This window comes from Periplaneta americana, chromosome 3 (assembly GCF_040183065.1).
Source record: "Periplaneta americana isolate PAMFEO1 chromosome 3, P.americana_PAMFEO1_priV1, whole genome shotgun sequence".
NCBI lineage: Eukaryota > Metazoa > Arthropoda > Insecta > Blattodea > Blattidae > Periplaneta > Periplaneta americana.
Genome location: NC_091119.1, coordinates 133469163 through 133496161, shown reverse-complemented (window position 1 = coordinate 133496161; position 26999 = coordinate 133469163). Strand labels below are relative to the sequence as shown.

Here is a 26999-nt window from a genome sequence, read left to right as displayed (position 1 = left end):
TGTGTAGTGAAATACTACTGCATTAATAACACTCGTGAACACAGTTTTTTTCCTTCTTTGTAATAATACCAATTTTACGACTACTACTCCCTCTTAGCGTATATTTCAATAATTTATATTATGTTTCTACTTGAGAAATTCGGCAATTAAAGTAGATATTAATGTTAAAATCTATTCTGTTTCGCTTCAGTTAAACTCAAACGAAACACATTCTTTATAATCACAAGCGCTAACAATGAGGTTTTCTTCATTAAGACTAATGACTACGTTGCTTGGTGTGTCCTGGTGAAGCCTGGAGGCTTGTGAGACTTTGAAACAGTTCGCAACTAAAAGTAGAAACACCAGCACCGGTACTTAGCTCTTGAAACACTTCGCAACTAAAAGTAGAAACACCGGTACCGGTACTTAGCTCTTGAAACAGTTCGCAACTAAAAGTAGAAACACCGGTACCGGTACTTAGCTCTTGAAACAGTTCGCAAATAAAAGTAGAAACACCGGTACCGATACTTAGCTCTTGAAACAGTTCGCAACTAAAAGTAGAAACACCGGTACCGATACTTAGCTCTTGAAACACTTCGCAACTAAAAGCAGAAACACCGGTACCGATACTTAGCTCTTGAAACACTTCGCAACTAAAAGCAGAAACACCAGTACCGATACTTAGCTCTTGAAACAATTCGCAACTAAAAGTAGAAACACCAGTACCGGTACTTAGCTCTTGAAACACTTCGCAACTAAAGGTAGAAATACCGGTACCGATACTTAGCTCTTGAAACACTTCGCAACTAAAAGTAGAAACACCAGTACCGATACTTAGCTCTTGAAACACTTCGCAACTAAAAGTAGAAACACCGGTACCGATACTTAGCTCTTGAAACACTTCGCAACTAAAAGCAGAAACACCGGTACCGATACTTAGCTCTTGAAACACTTCGCAACTAAAAGTAGAAACACCGGTACCGATACTTAGCTCTTGAAACACTTCGCAACTAAAAGCAGAAACACCAGTACCGATACTTAGCTCTTGAAACAATTCGCAACTAAAAGTAGAAACACCAGTACCGGTACTTAGCTCTTGAAACACTTCGCAACTAAAGGTAGAAATACCGGTACCGATACTTAGCTCTTGAAACACTTCGCAACTAGAAGTAGAAACACCAGTACCGATACTTAGCTCTTGAAACACTTCGCAACTAAAAGTAGAAACACCGGTACAGATACTTAGCTCTTGAAACACTTCGCAACTAAAAGCAGAAACACCGGTACCGATACTTAGCTCTTGAAACAGTTCGCAACTAAAAGCAGGAACACCGGTACCGATACTTAGCTCTTGAAACACTTCGCATCTAAAAGCAGAAACACCAGTACCGATACTTAGCTCTTGAAACAATTCGCAACTAAAAGTAGAAACACCAGTACCGGTACTTAGCTCTTGAAACACTTCGCAACTAAAAGTAGAAACACCAGTACCGATACTTAGCTCTTGAAACACTTCGCAACTAAAATCAGAAACACCGGTACCGATACTTAGCTCTTGAAACAGTTCGCAACTAAAAGTAGAAACACCAGTACCGGTACTTAGCTCTTGAAACACTTCGCAACTAAAAGCAGAAACACCGGTACCGGTACTTAGCTCTTGAAACAGTTCGCAAATAAAAGCAGAAACACCGGTACCGATACTTAGCTCTTGAAACAGTTCGCAAATAAAAGTAGAAACATCGGTACCGATACTTAGCTCTTGAAACACTTCGCAACTAAAAGTAGAAACACCAGTACTGATACTTAGCTCTTGAAACAGTTCGCAACTAAAAGTAGAAACACCAGTACCGGTACTTAGCTCTTCAAACAGTTCGCAACTAAAAGTAGAAACACCGGTACCGGTACTTAGCTCTTGAAACAGTTTGCAACTAAAAGTAGAAACACCAGTACCGTTACTTAGTTCTTTATTAAACAATTTTCTGGACATATCAACCTGGAGTTATATTGTTCATCTCATTTCTCTCTTCACCTCATGCAAAAAAAAAACAAAACCGAAAAAAAAAAAAGTTTGAGCGAAATTTAAATGAAATCGTCAATTTGTTTTTCCGATTTAAAAAAAAAACTAATTCGTAGATTATGAACATGAAGAAAATCCTTCCTATAATTTAGAACTTATTATAAACGGGCGGACGAACGGCCCTAAACCATTATTCCGTTATTAGAGACGCTCACAATTTATAGTATTTTCACGAAAATATTGAAATATATTTTATCCATGACTATAACAAAAAACACGCGTTTACTAAATACTTTTGCGTTTGTAAAGTAGGCTTTTATTCAACATTACTTTATTCCACTAGTGAAATAAAGACTTTACCTCACAGTTTAAAATTTACCTCCCAGTTCATTAGTATTTTCCTAGTACCCGGGCACACACGTACACTTTTCCATTCAACTACTACTCAAGAAGTTACTAGATGTCACTACCTCTACTTCTTTATTACCATTTCTTATATCTCCATACACTCAATCTCCTCCTTCTTTCTCTATCTATTAGGCCTACTACTACTATGTCGTAATTTGTGCATTGCATCCATATCTAATATATATATGTATATATATATATATATATATATTTTTTTTTTTTTTTTTAATTTTGTAATAAGGTACCTTTTGGAATGCGAGGAGACTTGAACCTGCGAAGTTGGGTTTATAAAATTTAATAACAATAATAACAACACGTCTTATTCAACTGAGCTAAACAGACACGGTGATTAATTACGTTTCAATATTCCTCTTAAGTTTACAGAAGTAAAATTTGAAATTATTTGAATAACATTAGTCCCGTGAACGCTTCTAAATAATCCCTGAAACTTAAAAAAAATTGAAAATACACGTTTAAAATGAAAAAAAAAAAATGTTAAAATATTATATAATTATAATTTGTTATTTATCCAACGTCTTAGATACCATTCTTCACTATTCATGGCTCCTACATCATGACCTACCTAGTACACGTATCGATTCTAAAATCCAAGCCATGATATCTGATTATATAAGGAATTATTTTAACATATTTTTTTTATAAAACAAATTTTTTTGTTATGGTCATGGATAAAATTACGTATGGTACCTGTGAGCGTGATCTTCATTGCGCTCGTGTAATAAAGATACACTTACCTCACAAGTACCATAAATAACTCTTTTCCACTCCTACTCTTGTATATTGTTACTACATTGATTCTAAGGAAGGAAATCTATTTTACCGTCACTTCTTTGGTAAAGAAAGGTAAATAAAAACAAATGCCGATGCACATTCATTAATTCTTGAGCCGACAACTGAAATTTATAGCAGCAATTGCAATTATCACATTTATTAATATTGGTTACAACATTTACATGAATATTATTATTTGATATGTCAATATTATCCTCAATTAAAATAGTTGCTTTTAACATAGAATATTCATTCACACCACAAGCTAGCCGGTGAGTTTACTATTTTCGACTTTTCAAATAAATATACTAACAAAGAGGTTTACAAATAATTGTCTCCTTAACACCACACCATTCCTTAAACATCTCGTAAGAACGTTGATATCGTTTCTTTTTTATTTCTGCGGCAGTAAAAACTTACAAGCAGCCCTAGATGCTTCTTCAACATCAGCTGAAATCATTTTTAATAACTATAATACAAGTTTCAAAATGTCTGCCACACTTATCTACGTGTAAACAGTTTTACAACTTTTATAGCAACAAGCAATGTAATGAAACAAAAAAATACTGAAACTCCTTCACTAATAATAACAGATGTAAATCTAAATCTATTTTTAATAAAATAATATTCAAACGCGTTCACTGATATTAATAGATGTAAATATAAGCTAATTTTGGAAAATATAGAAGTGGGAAAAATATTATATGCAATTCGGGAGGTAACTAGATTTGACCATTCTCGATCCTCGACTGGTAACTATTACTTACCTCCCTTGTGGCATAAATAACTATTTGGCAGCATCACAGTAAATAATATTCATATTAATATTCATAAAGGAAAGCTACTTGAAAAGGATTTGTTTCTTCACCATGACTCGTATATAAAGGCCATTGGACCAGAAGACACAATAAAATATTTAGGAATAACTTTCAATGATGAACTGCAGTTTAATTCCGAAGAATTTATAGTTTCCCTTCGTCAGGATCTTGAACTTTTAGCATCGACACCTCATCAAAATCTTAATATTGTTAATCAATATATCTGGCCCAAGCTCATATTTCCCCTGCAAATGGCTCCCTTACATAAATTATCTCGAAGTTTTTTGGAAGACGTTGATAAGATTCTTCGAAGCCCTGTTAAAGAAATGCTTTTCCTCCCGGCTGATATTTCAAATAGCATGCTGTACGCTAGTAAAAAGTTAAAAGGACTTCAGTTAATACGCGCATCTTGGGAAGATTTTCTTCAACATTGTAACGTCTGTCTATCATTAATCAGAGCCGATAATCCGCATGTTAACATGATGAGACAGTTAGATGTCGAACTCAAATCGTCGTGATTCCCTCTGCCTTTCTTTTCCCGAAGACTTTACTAAAACTACAATTCGAAATTTTCGGGAAGAATTGCGAGGTCGTGAATATGAATCATGGAAGACCCTTTCAGGACGGGGAAAAATTGTTGAGATGTATAGCGAAGTAACAGCCGCCAACAGTTGGATTGCAAGCAAGAAAGGACTTTCGACTAGTGAATGGATATCTAGCCTGAAAATGACTGCAAATTTAGCAGCTGTTCGTTCCGTTCCCGGCAGATCTCTCGACGGTATCTGGTGCAGACATGGCTGCCCGGAGATTGAAACTTTAGCACACGTCTTGGGATTCTGTGAACAGGGATTGCTCTTGAGGAACTCTAGACATCATCTTATAAGATCCAAAATTGCTGCCGCATTAAGAAATAAGGGCTGGATACTAGAAGAAGAAATCTCCTGTCTAGCTGAAAATGGGTCAACGAGACGAGTAGATATTTTAGCGTACAATGCTGACACTAAACACTGCATCATTGTGGACCCCATGATACGTTTTGAAGTAGAATGTCATCAGTCAGCCGAGGTCCACCTTGAGAAGTCGATCTATGAGCCTACAGTCAACTATTTCAAACTGAAATATGGCTTAATTCACGTTGAGGTATTCGGCTTGCTCATAGGTGCTCGAGGGACTATACCAGCTTTTTTCGAAGAATTTCGACGGCAGTTTGCTCTGCCAACATCTCTGAGGGATGACATTGTGATAATTGTGTTAAAAAATCCTGCCAAATGCTAATTAATCGCATGGTGTCACATTAATATAATTGTAATTTTTCACGCCCTTTTCTTTGTTTCCCTTTTTTAAAATTTAATATCTATGTTTACATATGTATATTAATTTTTTTGAGGATATACTGAGTCCATAAGGGCTACCCTCAATGGGGGGCAGTTCAATATTATTATTTCATTATTATTATTATTATTATTATTATTATTATTATTATTACTTTATATTTCGTACAATCGGAAAGTAAAATTTTATACTCTTTGATAAGAGATCCTGTCACAATTTTTGTTAATCTATGATTTCCTTTTAGTATAAAACACTCTGCAGTGCATGCTATTCCTCAGCCTAAATAATGAACATGGAAATATTTACTGTGAGTCATAACATAACGTGAAAGATGTCCATTTGTTACCAAGGTTTATGGTTGACTGTAGCTGACTTCCCAGACGAAGCAAGTGAACATCGTACGGTGAAGAGAAAAACCATCTGCATTCCTACGTAACTGAACTGGAGGAGAGTGGAAGTTGGCATTTTTGTCAGGGGCACAAATTTCCCTATTAAACTGTATATAATACATTTGTTTTGGTATGTAACGCATTCTTACATATATTATGCTAAACAGAGATTATGAAACTGAAAATTTAAATTATTAAAACAAAGATATTTAAATTTCCTGAAGTCCTTCATAAGAAAACTAACATCTTTAATGACTCTAAAATAATAATTAAACGAGTCAACACTCCCAAGTATTTTTCTCCGTCATGCTTTGCACCTCCATTTCTTACAGACTTACAATTCAATGCAGTGTAAGCGAGGATGTAAAACCCAAAGTCAACTAGGCGATCAACTTGCGCGACCCATGAATCTGTCTTGAAGTTAAATAGTGCTAAAGTAAATTAAGTAAACTAAATTTAAGAAATTGGCTTAAATTTAGATGTTCAAAAAACTAAGGTACTAAATATTTGTAATGGGAAACTAATAAAAGTACACTTGGAGCCTGACTTCAATATTGAGTGGATAAACGAAAATGAAAACATTAAATATTTAGGAATTACTTACAATGATGAAATAATTTCACTTTGGAATATGTATGATAAGACTTTTTTGTGTTAAATTCTAACGTACCATGTCTACATGTTTCGACCTATTATGGGTCATCCTCAGAACTGGTCGTTGTTGGTCTTGGCGCCTCTTGTTTTGTTTCCTGTGAGGGTGTGTTCGTGTGGTATAATGTAGAGTCAAAGAGTGTGTGTGTTCTGAAATTGAGTTGTGTGTTGAGAATTTCGTTGGGGTGTGTTTTCGTGTGTCTGTATATTTCATATTGTTCTAGTGTGTTTAGTTTCTGGCTTTGTGGTTGGATGTGTAGTATTTCCATGCCTGTGTTGATGTCTCTGTGGGTGTGGTTAGCATTTGTGATGTGTTCTGCATATGTGGAGGTGTTTTGTAATTTTGTTATGGCTGTGATGTGTTCTTTGTAACGTGTTTGAAATGATTTGCCTGTCTGTCCTATGTAGAAGTTGTTGCAGGTGTTACATTTGCATGCTCTTGCTCTTTCCAGTTATAGTGAAACCATATGCAAACTCTAACACTATATTTATAAAACAAATTGTGTTAAATATTACAAAGAACACTGTGAATTAAAAAATTGCCTCTAGATCAAAAATATGGAGACGACAGATGTCCGTCTTTGATATTAAACTACTCATATATAGTACCTAGGTAACTTTGCTTTGTACTATAATTTTGTTTTGATTAGTGTACTGATTACTTTTATAAGGCTAAAGATACCATCAATATCAATTCCAACTTATCATGTCATACTCAATCTCATTTTTTGGGGGGGGGGGTTATCACTTTCTTTATGAATGATAATCCATTTAGTTCAGTATAGTTTTACTGCTATGGAATTAATGTGAATATTCCTTCTTAACTCTTTATTGTTATTAACGTTTAAAACATAGTTCTCTACAATATTAAGAAATTGGTGTTAGTATTTATGTTTTACAGACAATATAGATAATAACAAACAGAAAGAAGCCATATAAAAACAACGACATAAAATTTCACCTTCTGTTTGAAGTTTGTGCACCACTGTTTCCTTAATCCAACAGGCTGCTTATTGCTTCTTCCATACCAAGCACTTGATGCCCGCGTACGTCAAGGTCAGAAAAATGCGCTTTGTTTGATATCACTGCCCTAGCCCTTCAAGAAAAAATCGGTCATTCATTCATTCATTCATTCATTCATTCATTCAAGTCAATTAATATTTTATTGTATTAGAGAACTTTATTTCTACTAATCTTTATATACTTTCTCCTAATCGTGTAATAGCCAATTAAATCCCACTGAAATTTTGATTTTCTCTATTAGATAAATCAAAGCCTTTATTGAGATTACCGTTGATACATAGTAAGAGTATCTACAAAGGACAAAAAGCCTGAATCTAAATAAATTTGCAAGTGTGATTACTTAACTGTAATCCTGCGATGGGGGTGTCTGCTCGCGACGACACTCCGGCAGGTCGCTGGGCTCCCAGCAACCGCTGGGGGCGCAGGTGAGCACAGGGTCGCCGGACAGAGTGTACCCGGGTTGGCACGTGTATGCCACCTCTGCGTGTACGCGGTAGCGTCCGTCAGTTGCCATGCCGAACAAGGCCCCATGTTCGATGGTCGGTGGAGTCACACACCCTTCCACAGGCACTGCAATAAAAAATTGGTATGCAGTTCCTAGCCACTCTCAGCGGTTGAATGATGCGATGATTCTATTTGATCTGAGGTTCGCGGGTTCAAATCTGACAAAGGGGAGAAGATTTTTACAACAAAAAAAAATGTACAATGTCCGACGATATTATCGCATTTCAGGATTTTTTGTATTTTTATCTTGGTTCCGACTCAACGACCGCAGAACCTTGCATGCTTTTCTTTTCTATTTCAAATTTGCGCACATCAACACCGAGTTAGCCTATATGCCGTCTGTCTTATGTATTCATGTTCCAGCCTTAACCTAAATACTCGATCTCGGATCACCGGCACACTGAGAATACCTCATCCTAACATTTTCCAATACTTTTCATCATTCACAGTTTCAATTGCTCGTCATCGTAACTTCCTACACCATACCTTAAAAGGGGCTATCAGACATTGACTACATTCAAAAGCCGATTGTCAAATAGATTGCTTTTCGTCTCTACGGGTGCTATTTATAGACATTTCGCAGCACGCGCTACGAGCGTACTAAGCTAGCCCCGGCTATCCACTGGTTACTTATACAGAATTCAAATCATATTCTATCGCTAACACTGGTTTATGAATACGAAAAACGCTGATCATCCACCGGAAACCCGCGCTAAAAATGTCTATGAATACGGCCCTAAAATATCATTTTTATATACCTATATATATATATATATATATAAGTGGCATATATATATATATATATATATATATATATATATATATATTGCAAATATGATTTTTTTCAATATCAATTTTTTTCATTATTTTATAGTATTTTTCATTCAAATTGTCTTATTTAACACCAAATTATAATAGTTTTGCCTCTGGTTGAGATCTGGCCGATATGTACAGTAGTGGCAAAAAAAACCGAACCGACCCTTGTAGCTGATTTCAGAGCCTTGTTCACTCCAGAGCACGACAGACTGGTAACTAAGACTTTCGTGGTTCGAATCCTGCCTGGGAAGGAAACTTTTTTTTGTTCCTTATTCAAATTTATTCCCAATACTTCTCGACTGCTGGTAAAATTCATGTTCTGGGAATAAATTTGAATAAGGAACAAAAAAAGTTTCCTTCCCAGGCAGGATTCGAACCACGAAAATCTTAGTCGTGCTCTGGAGTGGACAAGGCTCTGAAATCAGCTACAAGGGTCGATCCAATTTTTTGCCACTACTGTGCATACATTATCAAGCAGTACATCTTAGGCTACTTGACGATATGTGTCAGAGGAAGAACAACTGTTTGTATGTATCTGAATTTTGATAAGTGGCATATGTAGCTAATTGGCGATGTGTGCAATGGAGGGGGAAAGGTTAACTATTACAATTTCATAAAATCAAATTTATTTTCATTTTGCTCTTACTATTATTATTAGTCACTGTTATTATTATTATTATTATTATTATTATTATTATCATTATTATTATTATTATTCCAATATTTTCTGTTCTGCTGTTACTTATATTTGCTATTTATTTTAAATAGAGAACTTATGTCCTTAACTCTGCCAGTAAAAATAAATAAACAAATAAGTAAATTAGTAAATAAATAAATATTGCTGCATTTGGAGTACTTCTCTTCACCTGAAAGCTCTGTCAGTAAATCTTCAATCTTCTTTTAATATTACAATTTGTAACCTCTTCATTCATTCATAGTTTTCTGCCTAAGGGCAGATCTTTCACTGTAAACTCAACACACTCCAATTGTAAACTCTCTCAAGAATACTAATTGGTTTATTATGTTCGAATTATTTAATCGTCTAACTTTTCAATGCTTGAAGCCTGAAATGCATACAAAAGAGCTAGAACTTCAAGTCTATTCATTTTATAGCCACTACCAAATCAAGGCAATAATCGAAGAATTAAACTGATGACAGAATATGGTGCATATCAATTTAGTATAAAACCAGTTGGAATGATCTGCTATAAAGTTTGAGGTATTAAAAAAACTCTTATTTTCCAATATCCCAACACGGAAATAAATGCCGACTATTGGAGTTGAGCATTCCTGTTCTTTGTGGCCAAACCAGATAGTTTAAATCCATATCAGAACAATCATGTGAGCTTTAGCAATAGAGAAAGTATCCGGAACATGGAAAACCTCTTCGTTATGGCGATTTCGTAGATTTCTCCCAACAGTTTAAGACAACAGCAAGCAACCAGACCTATTTATACACCTAATACAGCCATTCTAAAGCAAATATAGATATCTTATAAGACTTTACGACTTAAAAAATGCTGACTCTTGAGTATGTTAATTCATTAAATTTATTTGTACATCCAGCTAATATATGCAACTTGCTACTAGAAAAATATGCCTTTCCAGTCTTTAAAAGCCGTATTTGTTCACTGTGACGACAGTAAATCTGTCTCTAGCCTGTCTTAACGGTATCGTCGATTCAGGTAAAAGTTTAAACATGTTTAAAATTACTCTTAAACAATGCTTGCGAACTGAGTTAACATGTGCATTGTAAAATGTAGGCGTACTTCTGTTTTCAATACACTAATATAGTAAGAACTGAATATCAGGGATTCGATGTCTACGAGAGCTAAAGATTTTTTATTAACCACCTACACACCTATCCATTAATCGAACATTTTGCTTACCCTTAATGTACTTTACAGTAAAGAGCTCATGGTTTGGGACTTTTTAACCTACAGGAGACAAAACCGAGCGAGATGGTTCAGAGGAAAGACAATGAACTCTAATTCGGGAAGTCTAGGATTTAAATCCCCGAGTCGGCCAATACGATCGTGGTTTTTAATAATTTCTTTAATCATTAAATAACAAGAGGCAATTGCCGAATTGATTCCATTTCCACTACAAAGATACAAATACAGATAGGTCCTACTGTTTCACAAGATCTGATGGTGGACAAGTCTCAGACTGCCACTAGATAGAAAAATACAGAATGAAACTTAAATGTGCAGCACACAATTCCGAACAAATAACAGATAAACAAATTGATCTTATGTGTACAGGTATAAGAAAGACAATTTATAAATGCATAATACTTCGAAATTTTATCACTAAGGAGACATTGTGAATAATAGTTTTAGCTTTAGTACAATCATTAATACAATATGGTATAATAAATTGGGATGGAGTAGCATCATCTGTACTTAATCCATTAATTTTATTACACAGAAGATTAATAAAAATTTGTCTACCCAAAAATATGGATTACCCAACGAATTTAATTTATACAGATTTTAAAGTATTAACTACTGTAAAAATTTATAAATATAGTTCACTAACTTACTACCATAAAAATCATAAAACTAATCGACATGAATATCGTACTTGACAAAAGTCTACTTTCCCATTAATTGAGCCTAAATGTCATATAAGTGCAGCTCTTAAACATGGTGTTAGTTTCGGCCCAAGACTTTATAATAAAATTGTAAACCATTTTCTAAATTTGAAATATTTTAAAATTTAAGCTTTAAAAAAAGAGAAATTTATAAAATTATTCATGACATATAATATTAACAAATGTGTATATTTTTTCACCTTTTATTTCTGTCGACTATATTCATGTTTTTATTGAATATTACTGGCTTCTGTCTGATTGTCAATTTATATTAAATTTATTTTCCCTCTTTTTCTCTTTCTTCTTTTTGCTCTTGTATGTTATTTATTGCTTTGAATTAAGTTACTTACTGTATTTAGTAAACTGTCCTTGTAAATTTTATGTTATATTATTGGCTAAAACCACACCGTACACGAGCCTGGCTCTTATGGTAGTGACTAGAAACATTTTTGTTTTATAATTTTAATTTGTACTCACTAGCTAGCTAGTTAAATAAAATAAAATAAATAAAATGTTTAAAGTTCTTATTAACATACACTTCTTCTTCTTCTTCTTCTTCTTCTTCTTCTTCTTCTTCTTAAGGCACTACAACTTCACTGAAGTTTTGGCCTTCTCAAAGATCTCTTTCCATTTCTATCTTGGATAATTTCGGGCCAATTCTGAATCCTTAATAATTTTGTATCTTCCAGTACGTCATCCCTCCATATATATTTTTGTCTTCCTGTTACTCTTGTCGTTAGAGGTTGTCACTGGTAGATCTTATTCACCTGTCTGTCATTTTGCATTCGATTTACATGTCCAAATCATCTTAGTCTTTGAGCTTTAATAAAATTTATTATGTTTTTACTTTTAATTGTCTTATTTAATTCCATGCTGGTTTGGATCCTCCATGTACCATCTTATTCTTTGATTGGTCCCATTATCTTACGCAAAATTTTCCTTTCAAAAATCAAAAGCTTTTGTTCTATTGTTTCCTTCAACACCCAGGTTTCGCATGCATATGTCACAATTGGTATTATAATTATTTTATACAGTTTGAATTTTGCTGACTTAGGTATTAATTTACTTTTGAAAAACATTTTGTTCGCAAAATATGCTTTATTGCCTAGAGCAATTTTCTAATTTATTTCTTCTTCTATACTATTATTTTGGTTTATAATGGAACCTAAATATTTAAACGAAATTAACATACACTTAGTATGTTCATAACATAAACAACATTTAACATAAAAAGTTTCAGTAGTTATAATTACACTAAAGTAAAAAATACTTTTATCAACGCGACAAATGCTCCTGTTTTTCAGAAAGTAGCTCTCAAATCTGGACCCTGTATTCGATAGACACATAGTGATATCATTTTTAACTTCAATGAGATTTCTCGTTTTTATTTTGATGGAAATCATAGACGGGAAGCTTATTTTGCACAAATGGCCTATATGGTTGCAATAAATTGTTATCAAAAATAGGTAAGAACATATTTTGCAAGCTGAAGGCATTCTTACATTCTTTTGATCCACAACGGAGCTATACTCTGCGAAAAAGCTTAGTTTGAATATTCCATCAGCAGGTACATACATATTTAAACAAAGTTTTCCTTCTTTTTTTTAATTTCGGCCAGTTGAACACAACTGTCTAAAAATGAATTTAGTATCCATCTGTGACTGTCGTATTATTTTGAGTGTCTTCCGGAAAATACTGAAAACGCTGTTGTTTAGAATTGTACAAACTTAATTGAATTTTTACAAAAACAAACTCAGTATTTATTGTATCATATATGTAGCCAAATTTTCCACGAGTTCTTTAATGCACTGAAATGCATCACGTTCTTTTTTGTCAAGTGATGTCGACCAGAAATCATTTTTCTTTATAAATTCTTTGATTTTATCTCTAGTCGTTATTATGTTAACATCTTGGCTTTGCGAACTACTGTTCAAAGTGTTGAGTGTTCGTTAATATCATAATACATGAAAATATGATCTTCGACTGATCGTGTAATATTTCGTGTCATTATAGCACTATATTCCTCTATTGTGGTCGTTCTTTGAGAGGTATCCACTAATTTTGAGTAACATTATCGTTCTTTTCGATTAACTACCATACCAGTTCGGTAGCGGGAATCGCATACAGAAGTCTCGCCCAAAAGAGGGTCACGCCTTCCAAAACTTTTTGGGAACCACTGCTCTATCGTGTCCTCGGTCCTGCAGGGTCTCTTCCTTTTTTGGCCTGTGTTCCACACAATTTTCGGATAGTATTTATTTTCCATATTTTGAATAATATCTTCGCTCCAGCTCTTCTTATATACATTAATTTTTAAAGTGATGAGATTTTAATTTATGTTTTATTATGTCATTTCTAATTGGATTTAGTTTAGTACATCCTGCAACATTTCTCTGAAACTTCATCTCTGCTGCCTGTAGATTACTTTTTCTTCTCATCTTTAGTACGTACGCAATTCACAATTTCACATTTTGATGTCGGTACTGCTATTGTTCTATAAAACGTAATTTTTATTTCTTTTGTTCCCTCCCTCCAAAGTGTGTATTGTTCTGCACTTTACCTGACATCGTGAGAGTTCATTTTGTACATCTTTATCATAGTCATAACTCATAAGACATCATATTTCCCACTAATTGAAATGAGAAGTTTGTTTTAAAATAATAGTAGTATTTATTATATATATATATATATATATATATATATATATATATTTATTTTTGGCCGTTTTGCCATTAAATTCCATTACCCTTAGCTATTTCCTGAATGAGCCACCTGTCTCCGTTGCTATAACATCTTGACCAGATATACACGGTATTCCCTGATTTCAATTAATCATTGCTAACAATGAGAGGTCCTGGGTTCGATTCCCGGTGCCGGTACGGGTTTTTCTCGTACTTAATGGTATAAAAACAAACTGACTAGTCATACTAGTCGAGCAAAATATAATGAGGTGGGCGAGACCTCATTCATATTTGATACATATATTTGATACATATATTGCGGATTTATGAAATGAGACCGATACCAAAAGAAAGACAAACTCAAATAATTTGTATTTCATTTGTTTAAAGTTGATTGTTTTGTAACTACGTTGCGCAGCAATCGCAAAAGCAAAATAGCGACACCACAGCAACGTGGGCAAACGGTGGTGTGGTATGCGCAGAAGAAATCCGTGATTTCAACGCAACGAATTACAGACGAGTGTACGGAGGAGTTGCACCTGATGCAAAATCAATTAGGCTCTGGTTCAATAAGTTGCTTACGACCGGCAGTGTCCTAAAACAATCTGGTGGAGCTCTGCGTTCCTTGACAGAAGAAAAGTTGGAAGAAATTCGAGCGGGATTTCAGAGAAGCCCGAGTAAATCCAGCCGCACAGTTGTCGAAGGCACATTGAATCGCCTTGATGCGATTGTTGCGCAACGCAGTAACAAAACAATCAACTTCAAACAAATGAAATATAAATTCTTTGAGTTTCTCTTTCTTTTAGTACCAGTCTCATTTCATAATTCCGCATACCTTGTTAGCAATGATTAATTGAAATCAGGGAGGTTTGAATGGAACACCGTGTATATTAAACAGCGTGATAGGCTCAATTCTCGTTTAACCCTTTTATTAATCAAAACAGATCACGATATCATGCGTCCAATTTCGTTCATATTCGGTTATTCAATATAATCCTATTATTGTACACTTCAAAATACTCATAACAGCTGATCCAATACGAACTGGTAGTCTTCACGTATACTATCCAGTAACCTGGACATTGGCTATCACAATAAAGAATTTCTATCGCCATAGTGAAACTCCGGGGAATTGTATAATGCTAGGTAGTTTTCCTATTCGTTTGCTAAGGTGGGTAGTAGGATTAATAATAGAGCAATGGTGGAATTCTGGTATGAGAAACAAAGTACATCGCGGAAACCTACCACAAATTCCACATGGACCCACCGGGATTTGAATCCGGGTCACCAGTTTGGGAAGTCGACGCTCTAACTACAAAGAAATACTGCAAAATCATCAGATCGAAACCACTTTTCACAAGTTAAAGTAGATACTATAGGCCCCTAAATGAAAGCTTTAGTCCAAATTGTCAGCCACAATAATTGTCAGCCACAAAAAGACAGTTTCCAAAACCAGAGTAAAATCTAAATACGATTAACATTTTCCTTTAGCTATTTGTGCACACTTGCTTGACAGAACTGATATTTACCCCTTGTGGTTAATTTCGGTGAAGTCCGGAAGGCCTAATTACTCAAATCCACTCTCCTCACCTCCACGCTGGGACCCTCTGGGATCTTTTAAGATGCGAAAGAGAGTGGTGTACGGAAAGCAACGGGAAGCTACCGCATTTACCTTTCCAAAGAAAAACTGCAACATTGCATGATTGTTCAGAAGAAACTGCCTTCTGAAGGATGCACTGGAAAGAATGGTGAACGGGAGAAGAGTTCGGGGCAGAAGAAGATATCAGATGATAGACGACATTAAGATACTGTATAATGGATCATATGCGGAGATTAAGAGGAAGTCAGAAAATAGCAAAGACTGGAGAATGCTGGGTCTGCAGAGAAAGATCTGCCATTGGGCAGAACACTATGTACGAATGAATGAATGTTTGATAGAGATCTGCGTTATTATTTACGTCTCAAAGACGAAATATAACATTCTGTCTTCGACCTTATATACATTCTCATTTACTACTGAAACACACTATAACACACAGTTGTCGCCCTGAGTGGCGCAGTTGGTATAGCGCTGGCCTTCTGTGCCAGAAGTTGTGGTTTCGATCCCGGCCCAGGTAGATGACAATGAAGTGTGCTTAAATGCGACAGGCTCATGTTACTAGATTTAGTGGCACGTAAAAGAACTTCTTCGGGACAAAATTCCGGCAAACCGGCGACGCTGATATAACCTCGGCAGTTGCAAGCGTCGTTAAATAAACCATAATTTTAAAAATTTAACACAGTTTACAATAGGTACTGGTTTAATTAAATTGTGGCTTGTACGTCACAGATCTGCACTTACAGCATTTACATGTTGTGAGGCTTGTGACTTGTCTCATTAAAATAAATACAAGTAAGAAAGTTATTCAAGTACCCTTAGAACGGCATATTTAACATTTTTTTTTTTTTTTTTACATGTTAAAGTTTGTACTGGCAGCTACAGTTTTAAAGTAATTTATCCTTCAGAGTAAGCACTTATCACTATAGAAAAAACATTTCAAAAGGGTTTGGATCTGATGTTTTAAAAGGATCCCTCGTTACAGCAGGAATCAGGGGTAATTTATATGAGGGTACATTTTATTTTTACAGTCACTATAGAAAAAATTTCACAAGGGTTTGGATCTGATGTTTTAAAAGATTCTCTCGTTACAGAAGCAATTAGGAGTAATTTATATGAGTGTAAGTAATTTATATGAGTGTACCTTTTAAATGTTATGTTATGTTTTATTTAACTACGCTCGCAACTGCCGAGGTTACATCAGCGTCGCCGGTGTGCCGAAATTTTGTCCCGCAGGAGTTCTTTTACATGCCAGTAAATCTACTGATATGAGCCTGTCGCATTTAAGCACACTTAAATGCCATCGAGCTGGCCCGGGATCAAACCAGTAACCTCGGTCATAGAAGGCTAGCGCTATATCAACTGAGCCAACCAGGCCGACGGTACCTTTTATTTTTACATACTTTGTATTGGTATTATTTTCTAATGTTGAAATTAACCTGTGTGAAAAAATTTAAGTGATCTACATTTATTACGAGTATCATACTGAACTAAATTAATTGCTTCTTGCGGTAACGCTTCACTCAGGACGTTACCTATCTAAAGAAATCGAAAGATTTATTGTTGTTCTTTGACTTCTTTTTTGCGCAATGACAGGGCCCTTAATTTGTCGTTATTCACCCCGATCCAACGAGCGTCGCTCATAGATGTCGCCAGTATTGATAAGCGTAGGGCCTACACCACTTAGTTCGTAAGAGACTATCCAGATTGCACCACACGCGGTGGGTCTATATTACAATCGTTATGAATGATGAGTATCGGAGAAAACCCTCGTGTTGCCTGTACCACGCCTCGCCCACCACAAATTATTTATAAACTCACGGTGGATCGATCGGGTTTTCAATCCAGACCTCTGGCCTATAAGCCAAGCGCATTAGCACTAAGCCATCTTGGCCGTTACGAAGTTTAACGTAAGAGTTAATACAGTCCTACAATCAATCCATCTGAAACCAATTTCTAATTGAATCACCCTGTCTATATTTCGACAATTTATACGACTCTTTTTTTTCTCCTCTGATCTTCCAATTCTGTAACCAGGTTTATTTTAGGCTTATCTTATTTCTGTAATGTATGCTAACCATCGCAGGTAGTTTCTGCTAATTTTCTGATGATGCCTTTCGTTTTTCATCGTGATATGCTAAATTTACTGGAAGACACGAATATAATATGCCACCAAAACCGTTGTCGTCCACCAAAAATTCCAGATGGTCTCGCCAGGATTTGAACGTGGTCTTTGGTGTCGAAAACAACTTTCTTATTGCGTACTTTTTACCATAATCATATTAAATCTGGCAGCTATTCATAACGCGTATTTTGTCATTTAAGGCAATACTGTGCCTTGTGTTTGGAAGAGATTGTACATCCTTAGCGCTGAGAGTAAAAGAGGCTAATATGGCTGTTTTCTCGTATAGAGGGGTCATTTACTCGTCATTAGTTTCTCGAATGTGGGTGTCCGCCATGCGCAACTTGTTAGAGGACTCCGGCAAAATGCACAAATTACTGAACTAAATGTGCGAAAACTGGTCGGGAAACGTTGGATCTCTCCGTCCATAATAAAACACAATGACATACTGCGTGAGTGCGTTATTTTATGAACTGTCTCATTTTCGGTCCAAATGAGAATTCTAATCCAAGCTCATATAAATTATGGTCAGTACTTGAGAAAACAGCGATAACTATAAACATATTTAAGTTAAAATTCTTTCTTCAACATTACGACCACTACGCTGTTATTATTACAGATACTGGCTCATAAGTAATGTTAGTTTTGGAGTAAAATTTAGTTGGCGTGTGTTCTGACAAAACCTAATCTAGTATTCAAAGTAAAAGCCATTAGATTATTATGGTCTTGAGTCACCTTTCAGCGACGTTTCTTACCACGCGACGGTAGCAGTTTCTGTTTTTTTTTTTTTTTTTGCGAACAATTCAACGGCTTCCAAGTTTTGGAAAACTTTCCACGCAGGAAATGAGCCATGGATCCAAACAGATGGTAATATGAAGGTGCAAGACTAGGGCTATATGCCGGTGTGTGGTAGCAGTTCCGATTCCTTCCAATTCCTGGATTTTTTCTATGGTTCTTCGAGCGGTATGGCGATACGCTTTGTAGGCACTGCCACAACGAGGTTGAAACTCTTGCACACGTCCATGGATCCTGTCCGCACGGCGAAGCTCTGCGAAACGCTAAACACCACCGAGTACGATCAATTATAGACACTGCTCTAAAGATGCCGATTACAATACCTTTGAAGAACTACATGGTCTCTCCGTCACTGGCAGTACATGACGCATAGATATAACTGCTTTCAAGGTATCTACAAGATCTGGATTCATAATTGATCCCACTGTGCGTTTCGAAACGAATGAGGAACAGCTAGCAGAAGTGGATATGGAAAAAAAAATATATCTACAATCCTACCATTCCCTATTAACTCCAAAGCTAAAAAAGCTTGAAGTAATCGGACTTCTGGTTGGAGCAAGAGGTACCGCTCCTCTCTTCATGAAAGATGTGTTTAAGAGGATTGGAATACCTACATCTATTATTCCCACTGTAACCTTAGCTGCACTGAAAGGATCAATTGCTCTCCTAAAGTATCATCTATATTCGAAATGAAACTAAGTTCATTAGCATTTTTTACTTTTTCGTAATACTTACCTCTCTAAAACTAAGTATATTTCCACTAATCTAAAAATGTATTTGCAGCTTGTAGGAGTTTCATTGTCAAAACAATAACAATGGTTCAATGAACTTGTAAATATTTATATGGTTAAGTACTCTTCGTCCCTTGTGCCCGCTCACGAATGGTGAGAAGATTTCTAAATTCAAATTCTATTTATATTAACTAATACCGCGTACCGGCACACCTCTCTCAAAACTTCGCGCTCTTTGGGCTCTTCGCTACACACGAGCAGTATGCGAGAATAGATCGTCCCAATGCTTGCAATGCCAAAGTTGCTATTTTTTAATTGTAAGTGCACATGACTGCATGCAGTGCTTGGTAAGAGCAGTTCAGGTCAACACTGTTCTATCTGTTGACAATCAAGTTCCGCATCGACTGAACCTCTGTTTGAAACAAACTCTCAGTAAATCGCACTTTCGAAATTCCACCAAACACATAACGCTACTTTGGAGTCGAAGCGATTTTATTTAACTACGACTTTGGCAGGTTCAAGGGGATCGAGTCACTGTTTTGAGGTGTTAGGATTGCGGTAATACATATCCAATTTTTATCACATGTAACAATCTATCATCCATGGGAATAGCGATAAGCTGCCAAAAGACATCTAATCTGCGTTGAGCCTGTTAAGGTGTCAATTCAAGAGGTATAAATCTACAACTTCTATATGATTTTCTGAGCGTCTGAATGTGGCGATGTGTTGTATCATTCAAGTTCTTCTGACAATCTATGAGTACTTTTGCGGATTTTCTTCCAAAAAGTTTCAGTGTATTCTCAATATTCCACACGTTAGGTCTTCCAGAACTTTTTTGTACAGGGACTGTTCAAGAGTTGATAAGAAAGACGACAATGCTGCAATGATACAATGAAAACAGCAGAAGTAAAATATATAATCAGTGAAGATCTGCAGTAAGTTCGCTTAATCCAACATAAAACTCACACGCTCTGACCCGGATCAAAATGTCGTCCGCTTCAATGATGATTTCATTTAACGACTACTTTGACAGGCTGAAGGGGATCGAGTCACTGTTTTGAGGTGTTAGGATTGCGGTAATACATAACCAAATTTTATCATATGTAACAATCTATCACCCATATGAATAGCGATAAGCTGACAACAGACATCTAATCTGTGTTGAGCCTGTTCAGGTGCCAATTCAAGAGGTATAAATCTACATCTTCTATATGATTTTCTGAGCGTATGAATGTGGCGATGTGTTGTATCATTCAAGTTCTTCTGACAACCTATGAATACTTTTTGCGTATTTTCTTCCAAAAGTTTTAGTGTATTCTCAATATTCCACACGTTAGGTCTTCTAGAAATTTTTTGTAGAGGTACTGTTCAGAGTTGCTGAACTAGTGAAATACGACAATGCTGCAATGATAAAATGAAAACAGCAGAAGAAGTAAAATATATAATCAGCGAGGATCTGCAGTAAGTTCGCTTAATCCAACACAAAACTCACATGCTCTGCCCCGGATCAAAATGCCGTCTGCTTCAATGGTGATCCCATAGTTGACTAATTACGGTGAAACCACCAATTACTGCAACCAATTTAGACATACAATAATAAAATTACAAACTTACTGTTACTTAAAAAGTTAGTAACACGGAGATAACACAAGCTTCACAATATACATACGTTTACGCGCTTCGTAACAATTTAGTTCATTTGTTGTACTGCGAATGATATCATAATTTTAATTTATAGTTTTCCTTTTTAGACTATTATTAAAAAATCACAGCTAAACTTCACTAGATAAGTAGGCTACCCATAAAAAGATGGTCACCAACGTAGGCCGGAATTATCGCCCTTTTTCTGTTGATCCGAAGCTGCGCTAAGGCGTGGGTTAGATTCCCGCTTGTGATGATACCTGGTTTTGTTATTTCCGACGTTTTTCCCAGCAATAAAGCGAATGTCAGGTAATTTCATGGCGACTTCTTGGCGTAATCTCGCCAAATACCACTTCGCTATCACCATTTCATCGATGCTAAATAAACTAATAGTTGACACGACGTCGCTAAATAACAGAATAAGATCATCTGCTTCAGAATCCCTAAAAACTTTTAAGTACACTCTACTTAGAAATGTTTTTATTGAACAGAACTAGACTCTTGCGGAAGTTCCTAAATAGTCTTAAATGACCAAGTTGTTATTTTTCTCTCCTCTCTCTTCTTTTTTCCCCCCTTTCTTATTACTGTATCTTGATATATATAACTTATCTGTGTACAGCCTCAACGGTGCATTGTACGTTGAAAATTCAAGCACATTAGATTGAAAACTACATACTGCCAACAACTTTGCCGTCTTTCCATTTTTCGCTATCTGCAGTAATAACGGAGTTTGTCTACGTCGCGTGACTTCTGAATCACCCTGTATATTATTATTATTATTATTATTATTATTATTATTATTATTATTATTATTATTATTATTATTTTGGTATCTGGGTCTTCCAGCACGGAAATCATCCCTGGTCTTTTATACTACTCCCCCAAGAGAGGCACATTGTTACTCATACCACAGCGCTAAGGTTCGCTGTGTATTCTGGTTGCAAGCAACCAGCCACCTCTGTGCTTCGCCAGCCGGCGATCGGAGAATAATAAGAAATACTTTATACAGAGATCTTAACGCAATGATGATGTTTAACATAGGGAAACGGGAGAACTCTGAGTACAACCACAGTCTACTATATAGTCACGAAGCTTGGGATGTTTTTTTTTTTTTTTTTTTTTTTTGCATTTCTCGCGATAGTTGCTAGCCGCTTGGAGCGCTGTAAGTACTGTGTCACTGCCATCGTGATCTAATACAGGCCGTAAGGCAGACCATGTGACTCGCTTAACCCGATCACGAAGGGCGGCGTTTCAACCATATAAATTAATTGGAATGCATAAAGAGTAACTTATATTTCTCTAAAAATGTAGTGTGATTGCATTAATAAAATTTAAAACAATGATTAGGAGACACTTCAGACATAATTCCTTGCGAGTTAAGGTGTAATATTATTTTTGATGTGAAAATTACGTTGTTCGTATGTGTAATCCCTGCCTTTATTTCGATTAAATATTGCGAAATTCTTGTACATTCATTTATTCACGATTCAATAATTTTCAATTGCAATATGGATTTTTACCAAAATATGGAATTAAATATGGACTTAAAATTATAAAAAAATGACTATGTACGTTAAATATTGGTACATTTTAATCAAACTAAACAAAAAATATAATGGACGTACCTTATCTTCCAATGTAGTTTCAACAAAACACAATTTTTATTGTCTGTTACCATAACAATAGGTTACAAACATTTCTTTCAAGTGCTGAAAAGTGAATCTTCTTCTATTGTCTCTGAGGATAGATTTATACTGACTAAAAGAGCGTTCGACGTCACAAGAAGTAACTGGTACATAATTCAATTTCACAATGTCTGCTGGGGATAAGTCCAAGTTAATCTTCACTGTTGATTCACCACTCATCACAGCAACAACCTTTTGTAGTTCTTCATATCCAGGGTTTTTTGAAAGTACAGTGTCCACCTTAGCTCTTACTGCATCTGCAACTTTACCTCTACCACGATTCAGTTGTTCCACAGTACTATTTATAATTTCAAAACTTTCAGATAGTGAAAGGTGCCTATTTTGGAGACTTTTGAGCGTTTTTATGATGCATGAAAATGTATGCTGAATGTGAGCTAAGTCATTCTTCACACTTATGTCACAGGTAACTGTTTTCGCAGTATCAATTGAGACTGCATCTTCAGAGTCCAATGCAAGGAGAACATTGTTAATAGAGTCTATATGTTCGGCATAATATTCAACTGCTTCTAGCCATGTACCCCATCTAGTTAAAATTGGCTTTGGTGGCAATGGAATTTCAGGGTACATTTCTTTCAACACGTTAACTCTACTGGGAGCTTTGAGAAATACTTTTTTCACTGATGAAATCAACAAATCTACTTTAGGGAAATTGTCTCTGACCACTTCTGCCACACGATGAAATGCATGCGCCACACAAGTAAAATGAGTCAATTTAGGATATACAACAGATAATGCTTGTCCAGCTTTGACCATATAAGGGGCAGCATCGCTAATAAAGAATAACACATTATCGTACATAATACCCTTTGGCCACAGGATACCCATAGCTTCGTTGAACAGTTTAACTATAGTTTTGTTATTGCACTTTTCTAGAACATCACAATGTAAAAGAATTCGTTCAGAATATTGTTCACTTAACAAACCGATAACTACATTACCAACAAGTCTACCTTCTTTGTCGGGAGTCTCATCAATGGAAACCCAAATTGAACTATCTTTAATTTCATCTCTTATCTTCTGTATTGTCTCATCGTAGATGGATGGAGCATACGTCTTCCTAAGTGTTGACTCATCCGGGATTGTATGTTGAGTATATTTTTCAAGGAATTCCCTGAAGACCTTATTCTTTAGTTTGTAGAGAGGAATATCAGCAGAGATGAGAGAACGGCACAGGTCGATGTTAAACTCAGATCTTACATTCGATGTTGTTGGTTGTGTTAAAAACAATTGTCTCTGCTTGGAATTTAGTTGTTTGTTGGCCTGATGTTTACTAGTTGTAATGTGTTGTTGCACCAGGAACTTTTGTGTAGATGATACTGCACACTGACACAAATTACAAAATAATATTTTATTGTCAGTTGATAAACCATCTTCTTTAAATTCTGAAATGTAACTTGTTAGTTTTGATTTTAAATTGACTGAATGACGTACTTTTGGCATATTTACCGTCTTTATAGTATGATTTACAAAACTGAACCTATGTGTACTCTGACTGGCATTTAACTGTTGAGCTGCACAACTGAAGTCTGTTAAAAATTTTAAATTAAATTAATACAGTTTTGTAACTTACTTTCCCATTGTTGATAGGACTGCTAATTTTCAAATAACTCTGATGTTAAAGGGATTACTGAACATGTGTTTAAATCTCTATTGTTGAAATGTATTTTTAAAAGTTAATGGAATTTTGTTTTGTTTTATTGTTAAACCTAATATAATATGGACTGTTTTATATGAAATATGGAAAATATATGGAAATTAACGAAAATATGTACTAAACTCTAAAATATGGAAAAATATGGAAAATAAAAGTAGGATTTTTCAACCCTACACATTGTGAAACATAAAGATAATGCAAAATATAAATTATATTAGCTTTATAAGTAAATATGTATTTACATATAAATCCTTTCCCTGGTTATAATATAATATTTCACTAAGCTACATACACTGAAATAGAAAACGCGAGCATACATTACGGCCTGGTCTAGTCGAAAAGGCATTGACTGTGCCGTATTTCGCTTTGTTGTGAAAAGTTGTGTAAACTGTGAAATGTTCGTTATCGGTTGTAATAACTGTAAATGGCTAAAATACAATAATTTGAATAATAATATGGTACAAGGAGACGTTTGTGGTACCATAAATATTGTAAGAAAAAGAGGTCAGATTTATCCTTCTTCCGAAAGATCCAGGAAGGTGAGTTTATAAAATATGATATATACTTTATGAAAATAATATATAAACCTTATGTATTTCACATTTCAATAGTGGAAGGAAGGTGTTAATTTTTTCAAAAGAATATGATATCGAAAGTACAATACATTTTATTGTCTGCTGGGGAAAGAGTCTGTGATGAGGGGATAGTAGCGATCCTGGTGGTTAGCAACTATCTATGGATGCATATTTCAACTGTCTATGTATGCATATTTAGCAAGTATTAAGCTTCGTGACTGTATATACTAGACTGTGGTACAACCCTAACCGTGGTCTTGCCCGCCACAAGTGTCATTATGGATTAGTAAAAGTCCCAGGCCTCACCGGGAGTCGAACCTCCTGTATGACAAGCTGAAGGTCTGGCCACTCAGCCACTGCATCAGCTTTGAATCAATGTTAAATAAAAGATGGTCGCATCATTCTACCGGATCTAAAACATACTTCACAAAAGAATTCTGTTTAGCTTAAAACTGCAAGAAACTATAATCAGAAAATGTCTACAAAGAAATTAAAATATTTACCTTCAAAGATTCAGACCATTAAACAATTAAGATAATCACGATAAAATAATAACCAAACAAGCAAGTTACCTGTCTCAAATACCCGAGTTGTTATATATCCGATATTTACATTCAAATGACTCTGAAAAACCTGGACAATTACAAGCTACCAGACCAGAACGATGAAAGCAAATGAAATGCACTTGCTAGGACCATTCGCATATTATTTCACTGCTACACTATCGAAGAAGTCAAACGATACAAAGCGATACAGATACCAGAAGAGCCATGGAAGTAATTGAAAACTTACGACCAACTTGGAAGCAGCCAGTGTGCAGACTGTCTGCAGGTCGTGTGCATAATAAACGTGTTAAAGACGACCAAGAAAAAGTTAGAATGACCGGTTAATGATTGAAGTCGGAGTAGATTTGTGACGTAATTCACAGAGTTGTGATGGCGGTGATGTAGACGACGACAGTTTTTATGTTTTTCTAGTGATAACGTCAAGAAATTTCATATTTTTAAAAGTGCGTTGAGACTTAGTGTTTCCGACATTTTTCACTGTAATGCAATTATTTCCTTGATGTCTCGATGCCATCAGATCCCGTGCAGCAGACAAACAGACCCATATTACCGATAACGCCGACCGTACATACTATGTTATTTCCAGTGGACTATGTTGAAAGCTAGTGGAGTTTCGTGGATTACCTTATAATTTTCAGCAATTCAATGTTAGTTGTACACAGAAGACAATATGTGCCCAATTAAATGAAACCAGGATTCATCACGATACAAAATCAAATGTGGATCTACCCATGCCTCCTGGAACACTTTGAAGAAACCAACTACAAAAATTCACTCGGTTTCCATAATCACGTGGCTGTAACTCATGACTAGGGAACGGATTTCTAGGTGCCAAGAAAGAGAGATTTAAGACTTTATAAAATCCAATTTAGTACTTTTAGAAGTTCATATACCTAATGTACAATTCACAATTGATAATTTTTTAGTAAATATTTCATTTTTGATGGAATATAAGTACAGTCCTAGAAAAAATTTTGTCATACAGATATTTTATTAGAACAAAGTTTTGTAGCACAAATATTTTATAGATTCTGTTTTGTCGCACAGATATTTTATTAGAAAAACGTTTTGTAGCACAAATATTTTATAAGTCCTGTCGCACAGATATTTTATTAGAAAAACGTTTTGTCGCACAAATATTTTATAAGTCCCGTTTTGTCGCACAGATATTTTGTCGCACAAATATTTTATAAGTTGTCGCACAGATATTTTATTAGAAAAACGTTTTTTTCGCACAAATAGCCTATTTTATAAGTCCCGTTTTGTCGCACGGATATTTTTATTAGAAAAACGTTTTTTCGCACAAATAGCCTATTTTATAGGTCCCGTTTTGTCGCACGGATATTTTATTAGAAAAACATTTTGTAGCACAAATATTTTATAAGTCCTGTCGCACAGATATTTTATTAGAAAAACGTTTTGTTACACAAATATTTTATAAGTCCCATTTTGTCGCACAGATATTTTGTCGCACAAATATTTTATAAGTTGTCGCACAGATATTTTATTAGAAAAACGTTTTGTCGCACAAATAGCCGTTTTGTCGCACGGATATTTTATTAGAAAAACGTTTTGTCGCACAGATAGCCTATTTTATAAGTCCCGTTTT

At 35.3% G+C, this 26999-nt stretch overlaps 1 protein-coding gene across 1 annotated transcript in view; it reads right to left on the bottom strand.

Annotated features, from left to right (window-relative positions):
• LOC138696553 (sushi domain-containing protein 4-like) overlaps window positions 1-26999 on the bottom strand; it is a 251114-nt gene that overhangs the window by 146674 nt on the left and 77441 nt on the right. Inside the window, exon 6 of the mRNA XM_069821653.1 lies at window positions 7755-7979. Within this exon, the coding sequence (XP_069677754.1) occupies window positions 7755-7979 (225 nt within the window). The remainder of the gene's footprint in view (window positions 1-7754; window positions 7980-26999) is intronic.